General features: G+C 35.6%; 1 protein-coding gene across 4 annotated transcripts; it reads left to right on the top strand.

The window, feature by feature from the left end:
- The first annotated feature begins 360 nt into the window (after positions 1-360).
- Positions 361-16,555, top strand: LOC117909403 (protein NARROW LEAF 1-like). 4 transcript variants are annotated; one of them, XM_034823440.1, is made up of 8 exons: positions 361-623; positions 7,302-7,404; positions 10,093-10,599; positions 10,834-10,977; positions 12,871-13,111; positions 13,951-14,451; positions 14,935-15,398; positions 16,302-16,555. In XM_034823440.1, exons 3-7 carry the CDS (start codon positions 10,105-10,107, stop codon positions 15,363-15,365), a joined length of 1,812 nt encoding a protein of 603 aa, XP_034679331.1. In that variant the 5' UTR covers positions 361-623; positions 7,302-7,404; positions 10,093-10,104; the 3' UTR covers positions 15,366-15,398; positions 16,302-16,555. The 4 variants fall into 4 exon arrangements, with proteins under 4 accessions (XP_034679331.1, XP_034679333.1, XP_034679329.1 ...); XM_034823442.1 differs by lacking the exon at positions 7,302-7,404 and having other exon boundaries at positions 361-587; XM_034823438.1 differs by lacking the exon at positions 7,302-7,404.
- Positions 16,556-16,633: the final 78 nt, after the last annotated feature.

The following is a 16,633-nucleotide window of genomic DNA, read 5'->3' as shown; positions in this document are numbered from 1 at the left end:
AAATTAATATTTTATATCAAAAACTGATTTTTGAAAGCAAGTTTTGGAAAACATTCCTCCTAATCCCTTGCCCCTCCATCAATTAATGCTCAAACCAGCCCTTAAATACCATCGGATGATCACAAATTGACAGCAATAAATCAACTATGAAGCTTTTACATAAACTATTCACTCCTAATCAGCATTATATGATACTTTGAAATGTGGATTGACTAAAGCCCTTGATTAAAAGGAGGTGTAAAACACTGAACCCATGACAAGGGAAAAGATGAAAACCCCCCATTAAAAAACTAGCAAGCGTGCCCCATTCACACATGAGCTCTTCCCCACATTCCTTTACATTATTTTTAAATTCTGGAGCAACCCACCACCTCCTTTTTCATTCTTTCTCTTCCCAAATATATAAACATCTAAAAGCAAACCCCCCACTGCAGCTTCACAACCAAGCCCTGTTTGGGTGTTCTCAGCTCATGGGTTTCTCTAAAGCATTCCTTTATGTAAACCACTCAAAGTGGGACACTGTGCAGGTTTTGAGCAGGGTTTCTTTCCAATCCTACATATGGGTGATGTGGGATAGTCTCAACTAGGTCTGGTATCTTCACCATCTCCTCCATTGCTGATCAGTGAGTCTTTTTTTTTTTTTTTTGAACTTCCTCTTTGATTTCTTGAACTGGGTCATGTTATGTAAAGGCGTGTTCTTGTTTAAGTTCTTTGTGGTTTTGATGATTATGTTGTGATGTTTTGTCATTTTCTTAGAAACCCAGTTTCAAGTTAGAATCATGCAATTTTTCGCTTTGAATTTTATTAAACGAAGAAAAAAATGAAAAATTTTAAGAGTACCCATGAAAATGAAATAGGAGTTGGAATTCAGAAAGCACAAGGGTACAACATTTTGAGCATAAGGTACAGTGTTTCACCCATGACTAGGTTGTTTTGGATAACTTTAGGAATTTGCTTTTAGTTTACACTTTTTGGTACTTTTTTTCTGTTCAATCCATTTTCAATATACCCATTTCAAAATTTTACTTTTGATGCAAAGTTCTATTTTTCCTGCCTTCTGTTGATACAAAACACCGTTTTTCTCTGTTTGGTTGCTGAGAAATAGAGGGAAGGAAAAAATGATTTTGATGCTTCATAGTATTCTGTGTTATTGGTTCCAATGTAAAGAAAAAAGACAAAGAAATTATCTCTTTTCTGGTTCGCTATGCTTAATTCTTGAAATTTTTGCTTGATTTTGCATTGTAAATATCTAGGATAATCTGGCACTTCCACGATTAAACTGACAATTAACGGCAATAGCTGAGATTTGTGTGGATAATTGGACAATTCTTTTACTATATGCTACAAATTCATGTCATAAACAGTTGTCTATATAAACATGTAAAGATGCCAAGTGATGGATACTTCAAGCCCAACATGTCATGGTGGGTGTAGGCCAATTGGGCATAGCTTGTAAATTGGTCTATCTGAATGTCTACTGAACCGACTTCATATCCTAGAAATGGAACTTTCTTGATCAAGAAGCAACACTTCTTGAAGTTGATGAAGAGCTGCTCATCCCAAGGTTCAAAGTATTGGTTGAGTCCGGTATGACTCGGCCGAGTCATATCTGCCTTGAACCTTTCTACGCCGAGTTTGATACCCGATGCCATCTTAATCATAGACTCGGCTAAGAACCAGTTAAACTCAGTTGACTCAATCAAGATTTCAAGTTAACTTAGTTGAATCATCTGAGATATCCAAATATTCCCCAGTTTTACCCAAAAGTCATTTTTTTGGCCTTTCAAATCACAATAAGGAGCAACCAAAATTTAGAAATCTCTGAAAGATCAGAGATTCTCTTCAAAAGGAAGAGTTTTAAAACCCATGACCTTACCTATGTTGAAGAAGAAGAAGAAAGAAGACATCTTTCCTGCTAGCGACATTGTTGTGGTGGCTGCCTGATTGGTGAGAAACACCAAATTCTTCCATTAATGACAATCTCTGCATGTTGGTGTTGCCTCTCTTTGCTACGGTAGTGTTGTAGGTAGTATGGTTGTTCGTTATAGAGGAGGCTCTTTACCTCTGCCAAAATCGGTACTCTTTGTTTACAGTGTGGGATTGGGAATTTGAAGATAAAGGGGGGAATTGGGAATTTGAAGATAAAAGGGGTAAATGCATTATTCTATATAAAAATAATTTATTACTTCAAATGCTCATGTGTGTTATGAATGGGAATTTGAAGATTATTATTTTATATGCTAAGGTATGGTATGAATTGCTTCAATTTGGTTAATGTATTATTATTTTATATGGTAATTATATCATATCTGATGTATTATTTTATACGCTAATTGATTATTAATAACATATTGAAACCATTCAATTTATTATTATATTAATATGTTTTTAATTTTATTAGTTTCTAAATTTTATTTAATTATATTTATTTTTTAAAATAATTTTCATAATATTTTTATAATTTTTTGAACTTCTTAATCTGTCTTATTTTGCATATCATCTGATACCGAGTTGAGATGCCGAGACCGATGTGCCTCGGAGCCCTCCGAGTCAATGATCGATACTGCGACTTTGAACCATGTAATAGCAAGTTGATCCCACCAAGCTGTGGCTCTTTGTTTTGGCAAAACTGTTATCAGCTTAACCTTTTTGCTTGACAGCACCTCTTTGACGTCAAATTCTCTGTACCTAGTTTATAACCAATTGATCACTCTTTCACCTTCAAGATCTCCTCTAAATTCTGGAATTGAACTCTAAAGCCCTTATTTCAGAATTTCTTCTCAACATGTACATGATTATCGGTCAAAATGCTTTTTAAAGAAGGGATTATTAAAATCCTTCTCTTTCAGCATATTCAATATTTTTTCCTTGAGTACAAGCTTATCTTGATGAACCGCTTATATTTGGGCCATACAATGGGTGAGAGCTTCTATTAGCCTTCTAAGATCTAAAGTCAGTTAACAGGTTATGATCTGCTATTGATAATCTACCTTGTTCTTCTGATTTTGGTGGCTGTGCCATAGGATATGGTTGATCCTCCTTCCTGGAGAGTGCAGAGGATTCCCATTGGTAGTTCCTTTGCAGTAATAGCACAAGTTCAGTGAAGGATGGGATTGATGGCTTCAGTATTGTCATGATGAAGGTTTCATACTTTTGATTTAGATAAAGAAGATGAACATATTGTTTTGCTAATAACAATTAACTTCTCAGACGCTTTAAAATAACAGGCAGCAGCCTATATCTCTAGCATTTGTAACCCAAGATACCTCACATTCTCTTATTTGAGAATCTTGTGCTGACAAGTTGTGTGGGCCTTACAAGCATCTCCAGGAATCATGAGACAGATATCTAGTTTTGGCACCACTTTGAACAAAGTAATTATAATTCATGTCTTGACCAATCCATTGATTTCCTTTAGACATGAAAGTTAGGACTGGGATATTGTCTTCATTTAATTCTACATCATGGTCACGAGCAGGTTCTTCTCCAGATAAGTCTATGATATCTTGGCTGTGAATCAAGCAAGAATTTGGGTTTCCAGAGGAGAAAGTTGTTTGAGTTAGCCGAAGTCATAGAGTTTCATTATGTTGTTGTGAATAGGGTGAAGATACTGAGAATTAGTTGAGGAAGAAGCAAGAAAAAATAGCTCTCAAGTCTCCAATACAATACGAAGCCTTAGTGGAACAAGCTCACAGAGTAAACTGGGTGCTGTTGGAGAGTTTTTATATATTTATTAATTTTATTTATTTGTTCATGAAATGAGCCTATCAGTGGCCCAGAAAAACTCCACCAGTTTCCCTCTTGTATGGATAATGACCCATGCTTCCCATTCTGGCTATTACATGGCTTTTGATTTAGTCCTGTAGACACTGCAAATTACTTGTCCATCTTGTGCACTTGAATTGTCTGTTAGAAGAGACCATAGATAAAATGCACTTGAGTTCAGAAGTCTTTGTTTAAGGATGCTGGATGAATCTACAAGTCTATGACAGACCAGTATAAATGATGAGACTTCATTAGAGGTTTGACCAAGTCAGCACAAAGAAGTCGGATTTCTAGCCTTGAAGGTCGGCTAGAGCACAAAAACGAACTCAAGGCGTACACATGCTGCTGTAGGTAAGAAATCCCAAGAGAACCCACAACATTTTTTTTTAAAAGGCATCCCAAAGCACAGAGTGTCAGACAATAAAAGAAAAGATCTGTACCCCAAAGCAAAATAAAACTTGGAACTTAGTTCCTATGCCCAAACATGTGAAATCCATATAATTTAAATGGGTGTGAGAGGCTGAAAACTTATCTTGATGGATTGCTAGAGAGCTATAAGACTTTGATTAGTGGATTGAGTATTTTCTTAACACTATGAATTGAATTATGATGAATCATCTAGCATGGTAGCTAGGTCACAATGATAAGTGAGAGACCTAATTGCACTCCCAGACCATTTCTTCAAGTTGTGGTAGATGGATGTGAAGAATGCTTTCCTCCAAAGATGTTAAGAAGAGGCTGTGTTCTACGTAGGGTGATTGGCTAGAAAGGAACTCTAGGATCTTTAAGGACAAAAGGGGATCGGTTCATGATAGATGGGATATAGATTTAGGTCTTTGCCATCTCTTGGTTGACTATAATCACAGAAATTTAGGTATTCGTTTGAGCCTCATCTCTTTTGAGTTGGATGGCTGCTTGATTAGGTAAGAAAAATGAGGAATTTGTTACTTAAGGGCTTCTCCTTTTTGAAGGGGATTCAAGTTTAAACTTTGATGATTATGCTTTAGGCAAACCTGGTTGGTCAGGCATTGTAGGGCCTCATCGTCTGGGGGTTTGTTAATGACTCCCTTCCCCTTTGTGTCTCTTGGTTCTTTAGAAGATGTGGAGGCAGATGGTTCGTAAAAAGTAAAAATCTTTTTTTTTTTTTTTTTTCTGTTTTATTCTTTTTGTGGCTGTCTTTCTAGAATCGTCCAAGGAATAGAACTACGTGTGACTTGATCCCGTAAGGAGCAAGGGGTACGTAGGCAGCCAGAGAATCCTGGTCCAGTTCTTCCCTTTTGGGGAAACTAAACCACTAGAATAGATAGATTAATCGTTTTTTCATTGATTTAGTAAGAGTAGGTGCGCCCTCGAGAGTTGGTTCGTGAATGGCCGACTTTTAGTGCTTAAAAATTTTGGAGTTCCTTCGTATTCGTATTCCCCGAACTGCGGTCAGTCTGGGTGAAATTCCGGGGCCTCGGGCTTTCATTTTGAGGAAACAAGATGCTAAGCAGAATTTCTGGGCAGATAGGCAGTGTGACTCTCCCACCACTCAGAGAGAGAGATTATGCCGAATTCAGAATTACCAAAATCTACTGATGAACAGGATTCAAACTAGAATTCCAGTCGAGTATGAATGGGTTTTGGTACCTGCTTTATGTGGTGATTGTGGTGTGTTATCGGGCACAAACAAACCTGAGAATTGTAAGGCTGCAAATAAGAAATCCAAGGGTCCCTAAGAGCTCTCAAAATATTGAAATCCGATCTTTATGACTGCGCTAATGGAACTGCATCTATAATGGAGACTTTCATTTCAGATCGGTATCTATAACAGTCGCTCATGAACCGATTGGCAAGGCACTGACCTTTAAAGCCCCTCCCTTACCTCGTAAGTAAGCAGGTACTAAATAAAGACCCTAATAAAAAAATTATCGTTCATTTTGAGGGATAGATGATTCATCCTTTGCTTGTACTTTCTGTGTTTCTTTTGATTTTTTTTTTATCATAAATATTGTATATCAATGACATATTAAAAGATATCTTCATTGCTATATGATATTGTTACTCTGCAAATAATGGTAATGGTATTAGATCATACCTAGATCATAACATTCACTGTTTGAGAAGCTTCACTTCATGTAATGGCAATAACAGTGCAAATGAGCATCTCCACACTTTACACGGGCTATTATAATTTTGTAGAAATTTAAGTATATCATTTTTCATTAGTGTCAATAACAATTGACTAACCAGGATGATTTATTACCAAAAACTAAATCAGAATGGAGAAAGGTATAATTTTAGTCTCTAGAGGGAAGATCTTATTTGTTGGGCCTAACTCAAGTGATTACCTGAAAATGCAACCAAACCTTTTATAAGCCACACCAAAATGCACAATGGAAAATAATATCTTTTGAAATGGTCACTCTCTCAATAATTAGAAGAATATAAGCATACATAAATTTCTCTTAAAGAAAAATTCGTGGCCAAGTTGAAATTTGATTAATTTTAGGAATATGGTACCATCTTTACTAGACCTCTGATTCTTTTGTGAAGGTACTTGACTTGGGCCTTGACTCGGTTTGAACCTTGGCGTGTCTTGGGCCAGGCTTGGAACATGGAGTGTCTTGGGCCGAGCTTGTACTTTGGCTTGACTCACGTTCATTGAGGGTACTAATGCTTAATCTCTGATTGAAGATTCTTCAAACTTGATCATCAAATCTTTGAATCTTCGAACTTGAATTTGAAAATCCAAGACAAGACTTGAAGAACACTTGAGGCTATGAAGTGATCTCTCCAACTTTATAGTTCCACCGTCTTCTGAATTGTTTTGAAAGCTTTGGAATTAACCCTAATTTAAGGGATTGGAAACACTATATTTGAATGGTTTTCTGATTCCTTCAAAACATTACTCTTTAATTAATGCTAATATTTAAGGAGATTTAAAAGACCATATTTGATAGTCTTAACCCTTTGAAATATTATTCTTTAATTAAAAATAACATTTAAGGAGATTTGGAAGACTATATTTAGTAGTCTTTAGCGTATTTCTTGACAAGATGATAGTTTTTATTTTTTATAATTATCAAACTTGTCATTATTTATTTATTTTAACATTTATATTTTAATCGTTAGAATATATGTTTTTTTACTTAAATCAAAGGCAAGCTGTCTTCCTTTTATGTGGAGCCCATGTGACATATGTAACAATTTGATTTGATGAAGTTATTGCCAGGTGACAACTTTTATTTTGCCTCGTGTTATTTTATTATGTATTTTATGACACATGGTGATTTTTATTTGACCACAACTTAATTAATTATGAACATTTAATATTTTTTTTGGGTCCATGATTAACATGATTTGAGCACATGGTAAATTGTTAAAGGTTAAATTTTACCCTTCTACAATATCATGTAAATTATTGAATGCTGCTGACATCAGATTTTTCATTAATAGGATGGGAGAAATATATATTAAAAATATTTTCTTTTATTAAATTTGTGCCCCATGAATGCTCTTTTTGTCTTTGAATGTTTCCTAAAGCAATTTGGCAGATGGTCAATGTGCATGGTGTCAAACATGGTGCCACCAGACGCTACATTATAAATAGGGTCACTATACCTTTACCCTTCTGCATCTTCTCCTCCATTTCCATCAGTGAGTCTTCTGTTTGATTTCTTGAACGGGATCATGCTTGAGCTTGTTATTCATACTTCTAATATGTCTTATTCTCATTTGCTTCTTTTTCTTTTTCTTTTCTGTATGTTATTTTGTGCTGATCATATACATTGTATATGTACATTGATCCATAAAGCTTTTATGTAAATGATTTTCTGATGGTTTTTTCGTTTCCTTAGATACCCACTTTCAAATTAAAAGCAGAATCTTTCTCTATAAGGAAAAAAATCTAGAGTGCCCTTGAAAAGTGAATTGCTACTCTTATTGCCCAGAGTTTGACATTTTTAGCCAAGGTACAAGTACTTGTATACCATGGTACGAGAACTTTGTTGCTGTCATTTGTTTATTCGGATGCTGGTGGTTTGATCTTCTTTGCAAATTAGTGTTTTGTTTACACTTCTAGGGATCTTTTTCTGTTCAATCAGTCCTCATATACCCATTTTTAAAGATTTTTACCCTTTGATATCTTCAGACAGGATTTTGGTAATCACCATTTTGTTGTTTTCATTTTTGTTAAACAAAGTACCTTTGTGCATTGTTTGGTTGCTGAGAAAATGGAGGACCAGAGAAAATAAATTGATACCTTTTTTTTATTTCTGTTGGTTTGATTTAGAAGCAAACATTTCTAATCTTATTGTTTCTTAATGGAATTCGACAGCAGAGATCATATGAACTTCAAACTGTGTTTCCTTTTCTGTTCCCCGGTTTTCTTAGCAACCAAACAGAATTGGAGCAGATTGTTTCTCTTTGTTGGTCCAATGTGCTTCATTCTTGGGGTTTTTGCTTGGTTTTCTATTGTTAATCTGCTATTCAGATAGTACTTAGGTTTTTAAGCATGTTTTCTTTTTCTTAATCTCCTTTAGAGAAGGCATATTGCTATATTACCATAGAAGGAATTTATATATATATATATATATATATATATAGATATATATATATATATATTTAGGGATTTGAACCTTTTAAGAAAGCATTAATGGTTCAACTGTAACTCCTTATAATTGTTGTATGTCATGCTTTTTGTTTGGATGGTTTTGTATCTAGTCTTTTTTTTATGGTATTAGAAAACAGGATATGTATTTTAAGAAAGTTTTAGTGGTATGATTGTCATTGGTTATGATTACTCTGCCATATAATTGCTAAAATGGTTACTTTCTCTTAAGTTTGTGATGTAAATGTAAACACACATTTCTTGTTAGCATGTGAACTCTACCCTTTCACACAAGCCACCCCCATCACCACCAGCCAAAAGAAAAAAATGAAAAAGAAAGAAAGAAAATTGAAACCAAGTTATTTTATGAAGTAACTTGATTTAAAGACTCATCTAGAACTAGGAGCTAATAAGTTAGTTCTTGTGGAAAAATCTAGGACCCAAATTGAGGATTTGTGAATGTATGTGCATATTTATTTATTCTTGGGGAAAGGGGAAGAGGGAGATGATACAAATCATGGAAATGAAGGATGTGTTTTGTAATTATTTGGGAGAAGTTGGCACTTGCATGAGTAAATTGAGAAGGGTGCTTTGGAAATTAGATTCCATGTTATGTAAGATCCTTGATTAGTCTACTGGGTTGGGATGCTCCTTTTGTGGTTATCATGCTCAACTTACATGGTAGACTCATTGGCCAAGTGAGGTGCATTTAGTATAGAGGATATTGTAGGAGAGTCCTTTCTTCCTTGATTATTTTCCTCTGTATCACTATGACAGCTACTGGCATCTGACACATCTTTGGCAGTCCTTGAAGTTTTTATTACTTATGTGAAGAATTCTTCTTGTACGTTTTTATTAGACTGCAGTAAAATTGTCATCTCTAATTAAAAAAAAATGACACTGAATTTAGTGGGTTTTTGTGTGTGTGTGTGTGCTCATTTTAACTTTTATATTGTTTATTTTTCCTGCAAATCACCTTTTATTTTCTATTTTTACCTTTTATTTAGAAAGAAACATTAATTAAAGAACTAGCAAGGTACACAAGAGCAGGATTTAGTCTGCATTGGATAAAGTGTTCATTGACAGTTTATTTTCTTCTGTTTCCATTTCAATGCTTTAGACAGTTTGGCCTAGTTTGAGGTTGATAAGTTATCCTTATAATTCACCTATTCTATTAGCTAGACATTGATGTTGAGATTAGGCAATTTCTTTCTTCAAGCTTGGGGTACTATCCAAATCATGTTGAGCTTTGCCAGCTTTTGATGTATGGATGAAGTGGAAGATTTATATCAGCTGTTTGTTACCATCATTCATCCTTCCTTATATTTGCTTTCCTTTTGTATTTTCCTGGAGCACCGCTTTTCATTTCCTAAAGTCTTTTGTTTCTTTTCTTCTTGATTCTCTGACTTTGGTTTGTTTTGATGTTTATTTATTCACCGAGTTCTTTATTTCTTCAACTAAAGCAATGCTATTATTTTCTCCTTTCTCTCAGTCAACATATTTGAATATTTTTGAGGTAGGACTGAAGTTAAGCCTTTTATTTGTAGCTTGAGTATCGTTAGAAATTTACTTTTTGATCTTTCATGCTACTTTTTATGCTTAAAATTCTAAATATGAGATACAAGAAAACAGACGAGGAACAAAAAAGGGATTTTATGGAATGAGAAGTTTGCTAATTACGAGTATTGGAACCACTATCTTAGATGTTTTAAGTGGCACTAAAATTATTTCTGCAGGTGAACCAAAAGATGGATCAGACCAAACTGCATTTGAGGCTTCGCTGTTCTGGTTCCACATTGTCGGAAGAATCAGCACCAAATCAGGAAAGGAACTGTTGCTGTCATTCTCATCTGCCTTCCTCAAGTCTACCTACACTTCAACCCTTTGCATCAGCTGGACAGCACTCGGAAAGTAATGCTGCTTACTTCTCTTGGCCTACCTCTAGCAGATTAAATGATGCTGCTGAAGAGAGGGCAAATTATTTTTCCAACCTTCAAAAAGCAGTGCTATCCGAAACTCCTGGTCCATTGCCAAAAGGGCAGCAAGCGACCTCCTTGCTTGAGGTCATGACCATAAGGGCATTTCATAGCAAAATCTTGCGTTGTTACAGTCTTGGCACTGCAATTGGGTTCCGTATTCGAAGGGGCATGCTGACTGACATACCAGCCATTCTTGTTTTTGTTTCCCGGAAAGTCCACAAGCAATGGCTGAACCCCATCCAGTGTTTTCCCAATGTGCTAGAGGTGAGGAAAGGCTGTTCACCTAACTTCTGTCCACATTGATTTTTCTTTGTTAATTGAGGAGGGTACAGAATTGGCTAAGTCATAAGGATGGAATAAGTTTGAAGATGTTAGTGATGCATGCAATTTTTTTCCCCTTTCCCCTTTTGGTTTTGAATTGTTTGATATTTTTCAATGCATGTCCTGTATGATTTGACATGTGTTTTATTTTGATGTTGAATTGCTTCCTTCTATCAGGGGCCTGGAGGTCTATGGTGTGATGTGGATGTGGTTGAATTTGCTTATTTTGGTGCACCTGAGTTAGCTCCCAAAGAACAGTATTATACTGAGATTATGGATGACCTGCGTGGGGGTGATCCATGTATCGGTTCAGGTTCTCAGGTATTCTCAGGGCCTCTTCCAGCCTTTCTGTTTTAATTAAACTGGTCCATTGATGGGAGGGTGGTAGTTTTATCTCTGCACGAAAATTATACCTTATTCCCCTTCAAAATGGGACTGAGATATAATCTTTTGTTTATCCAACCAACCTTCAGCTTTGACTGAGATAATAATGTTCTGTTTATCCAATGTCATAATTGTTTTGAAGTAAACTTGGCAATCTAGAAACTCTTCTTCTTCTTCTTCTCCTTCTTCTTAAATTTTTTCTGCATACTGCCTTTAAAATGTTAGAAATTGGTGCAGACATCTCTATGCTTTCATTGCAGTTGCAAAATTCTTCCTCCTCTTCTTCCTCCTTTTGCAGTTGCATTTGCAAAGTTAATCTCAATACACACACACACTTGCACTTACAAATTGTTCTTTCGTTTTTTATTAACCAACTGGTGTAATTTGATTGCACGTATTTAACTTTGTCTATCCATTTATTTTTTTCACAATGTACGAATATTTAGAGTTCATACAGTTGTCACTACTTTTCATAAGTATAACCAGGCATAACAAACTTTTATTCATCTCTTTTGAGTCATTGAAGTCACTTGTATTAAATAGAACGATGTGGGTTACTGTATCTGTTATTTATCCATATCCCTAACCTATGTTTGCATGGTATAATATAATCTTGTTTTGCATTATAACCTGCATCTTCTGTTTAGTGTTTTTGTAGGGATCATTACAATTGTAGTATTCTTCTAAAAAATGGTTAGGGTTTAGCTGTTTGTGTAGACCCTGGAAGCACAAATTGTGCGACCAATCAGGTGCTAGCCGTTGGGAAGCTCAAACGTTTTAGGGTATGTGGAAAATATCCAAAAAAAATACTGCTGAATGTCATACATACATACATACACATGTGACTTAGAGGACAAGCTGAGAGAAAGTTGATGAAGATTCTTTGGTCAAGTTGATGGCACTACAAGGATAAGGGGAAAATCAAGAACATGTTTAGGTCTGAAAGGCATGATGACCTAAACATGCAGTGGAAGATATGACCCTAGACAGAGATATGAAAAATGGAATTTATGCATCCAACTTCAAGACAGTATGTTGTTGGATTGAGCTTGACTAATAATTAAATGATAGATCCTGTTTATTTTGCCTTTTTTTTTTTTCCTTATTTTTTTCCTTTTGAAAAACTGGATAGAAAATTTTGGATTGAGCTTGACTCATAATTAAATGATAGATTATGTTTCCTTTGCTTTTCTTTTTCTTTTTCTCTTTCTTTTTATTTTTTTCCTTTTGGAAAACTGGGTAGAAAAATTAGTTTATTAAGAGCTTGAATGTATTTCCAACTTGTCAAGCTAGAATCACAGGCTTGTCATAAGAGAACTGTGAACTTTGCAAGCCTCTAAGCAGGAATGCCAAAAATGCTAGTTCATAGCTGAAGATATGATCTAATTTATAGTGTTAATTGTATTGCTTGGAAAAACCAAAAAATCGCTTCAGGGCATTTTGGTATCCGAACAAAGAAGTTAAGAGATATTTCTCCATAAATTTTCTCTTCTCTCATGGTATTATTGCTATAAGTGGGTTTCAATTTTATTTTTAAAATATTTTGTGTTTGCTAATTATCTACCGATGCTGGTATAGTGATTGTTGTATTATTCAGTCAACTGAGCAGTCCACCTGAGGGTATCTTAGAATTTGAAGATGAGACTTATAAGGCATCACTGAGAATGCCTATTATGAGATATTATTTGTTTTGCCACCTTTTAGGTACTTCACAATTATGCATGTCTCCTTTGCTTTGTCTATTGATTGATTTGTTTCTTTTACTTGAGATGGTTCTTTAGAGTAGCTATTTGTGCTTCCCATCTGATAGGCTGGAAGCTATATGCTCAGGTTGCATCCCAAGACGGTTTTGGAACGTTAGGTGCTATTGTGAGGAGTCAAACTGGCAACAGACAAGTTGGTTTTCTCACAAACCGGCATGTTGCAGTTAACTTAGATTACCCAAGTCAGAAGATGTTTCATCCTTTGCCACCAACACTTGGACCTGGGGTATATCTTGGTGCAGTGGAGAGGGCTACTTCATTCATCACAGATGATCTTTGGTTTGGCATCTTTGCTGGAATAAACCCAGGTAATGTGTTTCCAATTTGTGTGGCTAGTTATCATGACATATGTGGCTTCTAGAGATGATAAACTACACTTTTACACTTTTATTATGAGTGCTCATGTGATCATGAGAACTTCAAATTTTGTTTTCTAAATGTTTTGTCATACCTTCACTCAGCTTTTGCTGAAACAAGTTTAAGTTCTTAGAAATGGAGTTTATTGCAACAGGGGATATGGGATGAGAGGTGTTCCCTGATTTTACCTGGCCCTATTATATCAATAGAATTACAGTGGTAGAGTTTACCTAATTATCCCTCTCTTGGACCATGCATGTTCATGGAAACTTGACTTTGCTCTCACTTAGCTGGGTTCAAAAATCATGTCTTGATCCCCAAATTTCCGGAAAATATATGTACCATAGTCATCACAGCATTTTCGGGACTGAGATTGCCCTCTTGTCCCAAATTATTAACATACTGCATCTATCCTAGTCTGACATCATACTGCAATAAACAGGGCACTCATATTGATCAGACCTCAATCTAATGCATCCGATCTATGATATGTGTGTGTGTGTTTTAGACTCTTAACATGTTTTCCTTATTTTCCCCATTTTGATACATAGGCTTCCTTGGGGTGATAGATAAAATTGACTATTTTGACAAACTGGTTTCCCAGTAAATTTGATAATGTAGTTTTGTCCTGGACCTCTTAACACAACGTCTATTTTCCCCGTTTTGATACATAGGCTCCTTGGGGTAATAGATAAAATTGACTATTTTGACAAATTGGTTTCCCAGTAATTTGATAATCTTGTCATCTCCTGAACCCCATAGTACAAATTACGGTTTGCTGCATTTGCAGAGACATTTGTGAGAGCAGATGGGGCATTCATACCATTTGCTGATGATTTTGACATGAGCACAATAACAACATTGGTAAAAGGTGTAGGAGAGATAGGAGATGTCAAGAAAATAGACTTGCAGTCTCCAATGAATAGCATTATTGGAAAACAAGTGGTGAAGGTTGGGAGAAGTTCTGGGTTGACAACTGGAACTATATTTGCTTATGCCCTTGAGTACATCGATGAGAGAGGGATGTGCCTCTTAACAGATTTGATTGTTGTTGGTGAGAACCAACAGACATTTGACCTTGAAGGAGACAGTGGAAGCCTCATTGTGTTAACTGGCCAGGATGGAGAAAAGGCAAGGCCAATTGGCATCATATGGGGTGGAAATGGTAACCGTGGCCGAGTTAAGTTGAAAGCTGGCTTACCCCTAGAGAATTGGACAAGTGCAGTTGATATTGGGCGCCTTCTAAATCTCCTTGAACTTGATCTCATCACAACTAGTGAAGGGCTCAGAGGTTTGTCCTTTCCCTAATGCCTTATATCAGTTCCCTTGTGTTTTATTGTAATATTCCTCCTTGATAGTCTAATTTTTTTTCCCTATCCCTCTCTGATTTCATCAACTCTTGCTTTTTACCGTCAATTTTTTTTTTTTTTGTTTTTCTTTTTTAGAGTTGAAGTTAGAGAAGAAATACCATAATATAATCTCAATAACGAGGGATCAATGTCATTTCAGTTGATGAACTTGTTTTGAAGGAGAATATAAGTAGTTGTATTTTCTTATTTATTCATTTATTTTTACGTTAGAGGCTGAGAAAGCATTGTTACATGAAATATTGGGTCTTTTGGGGGTATAAATGCAGTCATATGCTCAACTTGAGGAGGATAAACAAAAACCTAACACATGGACATGAAATTGAATATGGTAAAATGTAAGGGAGCTTGTGTCAGCTACATTTTTTTGTATAAAGACTCATCTTTATTTTGTGTATGTGCTGTAGTGGCATTGCAGGAACAAATGGCTGCCTCTGCAACAGCAATAGGCTCCACAGTTGGGGACTCATCACCCCAGGATAAAATGCTTCCAAAGGACAGAGCTGAAGAGAAATTCGAGTCTGAGGGTTTTCAAATCCAGCATGACCCATGGGATGATGGACTTGGCAGCCCAGATTTGAATCGACCATTAGTGGAAGCAGAGTTTCTTCTGGAAGATGGGGTGAGGGTTTGTCCTTGTTTTGAGCATCAGTTCATACCTAGCTTCCCTGAAGCACCTCCTCTCCATGAAAACATTGAACAGGCGAGGGTGACTCCTGAGAATCTTTCTGCATTGAAGCATGACACTGATGAAGATGATGGAGCAGCGATTTCATTGCAGCTAGGTGACCACGAGCCAAAGAGGACGCGGTTGGATCCTTCTTCCAATACAGGATAAACAAAATGAATTGGTCTTCTGGCCTGAGCCCAGGTACACTGTCCCTTTGCATATAGATGATATTGAGTTAGAGCAGTGAATAAGACAGCTTTGAACCAGTATTATTATAGCCTCTAGCTCCATGGCTAGCCTGACTGAATGACCTTTTTAATTCAGTTTTAGAGATATCATAGATCGGGTAACCCAACTTTTAGCTATTCAACTAGAGATTAATCATATCCTCAGCCGGTTAGAGTTCGTTAATGCATATTAGAAATGATGCTCTAAATCAAGTAGAAGAGTGATTAGGAGAAAAACTGTATGCCAAAGATGCAATTAGGACCCAAGAAGGAAAGAAAAGAAAGGTTGAATAGTTTGAATCCAAGTTAGTACTGGGAAAGCAAAAAGGAATGATTGGGAACCACATAGGGACTCAAACATCCTATTAAACTCTGAACTTAGTGAGCATTTGATAAAACTTAATATTTAATGACTAGTGACTTCACATGATTTGGAGGTATAAAAAGCTTTTACTACCTCAAATATTAAAATTTTTTAAAGTGATTTTGAAGATATAAGGTAAATATATACTTTTTGTACAAGATATTCTACTCATAAAATATTTCTTATTTTCAAAACAAAAAATAGGAATTGAATCTCAACAAATGATTAGTGCCTGTTTGATAGTGATTTTAGAAAGCGCTTCTAATATTTTTAACACTTTAAAAATTTTATCATTCAAGTGTTAGAAAGGCTAGAAACGTTTTGTAGAATTACTACCAAACACACTCTTAATTTTCTAATTCTATTTTTTGTTTTGCAAAGTGATATAAAATAAATGAGAAAAAAAATGAAGAAATAGAAAGAGATTAATAAATTTATGCTCCATGACATATGTATATCGTATATCTTAACTTAGAATTATTATATCTCATGCTATATCTCGTCTTGTCTTAGGTTGATTGCAAATTCAAGTTAGACAAATGATGGGCTTTACATATTGGACGGAATTGTATGGTGAGGAGAAAATTTGAAACATTTAAGCGACGATGGTTATCAACTTCTAAGGACTCGAGGATCAACTCTCCTTACTCAAATTACAACATAACTCGAACATAATCTAATGTTTTGAATCATCAACTAGAATGTTATGAGAAGAATGCTATGGTTTTATGTATACATTGCCTAATAGAAGAGTGCATTGAAGTATACATAGTGTATACAAAGACACCTCATGTCCATACCAATTGCAGGGGTCTACAAAAAAAACAACCCTTATCCACTATTGA

Source organism: Vitis riparia, chromosome 19, assembly GCF_004353265.1.
Source record: "Vitis riparia cultivar Riparia Gloire de Montpellier isolate 1030 chromosome 19, EGFV_Vit.rip_1.0, whole genome shotgun sequence".
In the NCBI taxonomy this organism is placed as follows: domain Eukaryota; kingdom Viridiplantae; phylum Streptophyta; class Magnoliopsida; order Vitales; family Vitaceae; genus Vitis; species Vitis riparia.
The sequence above is the reverse complement of the archived record's forward strand: the minus strand, read 5'-3'. Positions and strand labels throughout refer to the sequence as shown.

What these genes read in the sequence shown, in the direction of transcription:
- LOC117909403 (XM_034823442.1), top strand. Translation starts at nt 10,105, where the DNA reads ATGGATCAGACCAAACTGCATTTGAGGCTTCGCTGTTCTGGTTCCACA. An exon ending in GTTTTCCCAATGTGCTAGAG is followed by an intron (nt 10,600 to 10,833) that starts GTGAGGAAAGGC and finishes TCCTTCTATCAG; the next exon opens with GGGCCTGGAGGTCTATGGTG. An exon ending in GTATCGGTTCAGGTTCTCAG is followed by an intron (nt 10,978 to 12,870) that starts GTATTCTCAGGG and finishes CTATATGCTCAG; the next exon opens with GTTGCATCCCAAGACGGTTT.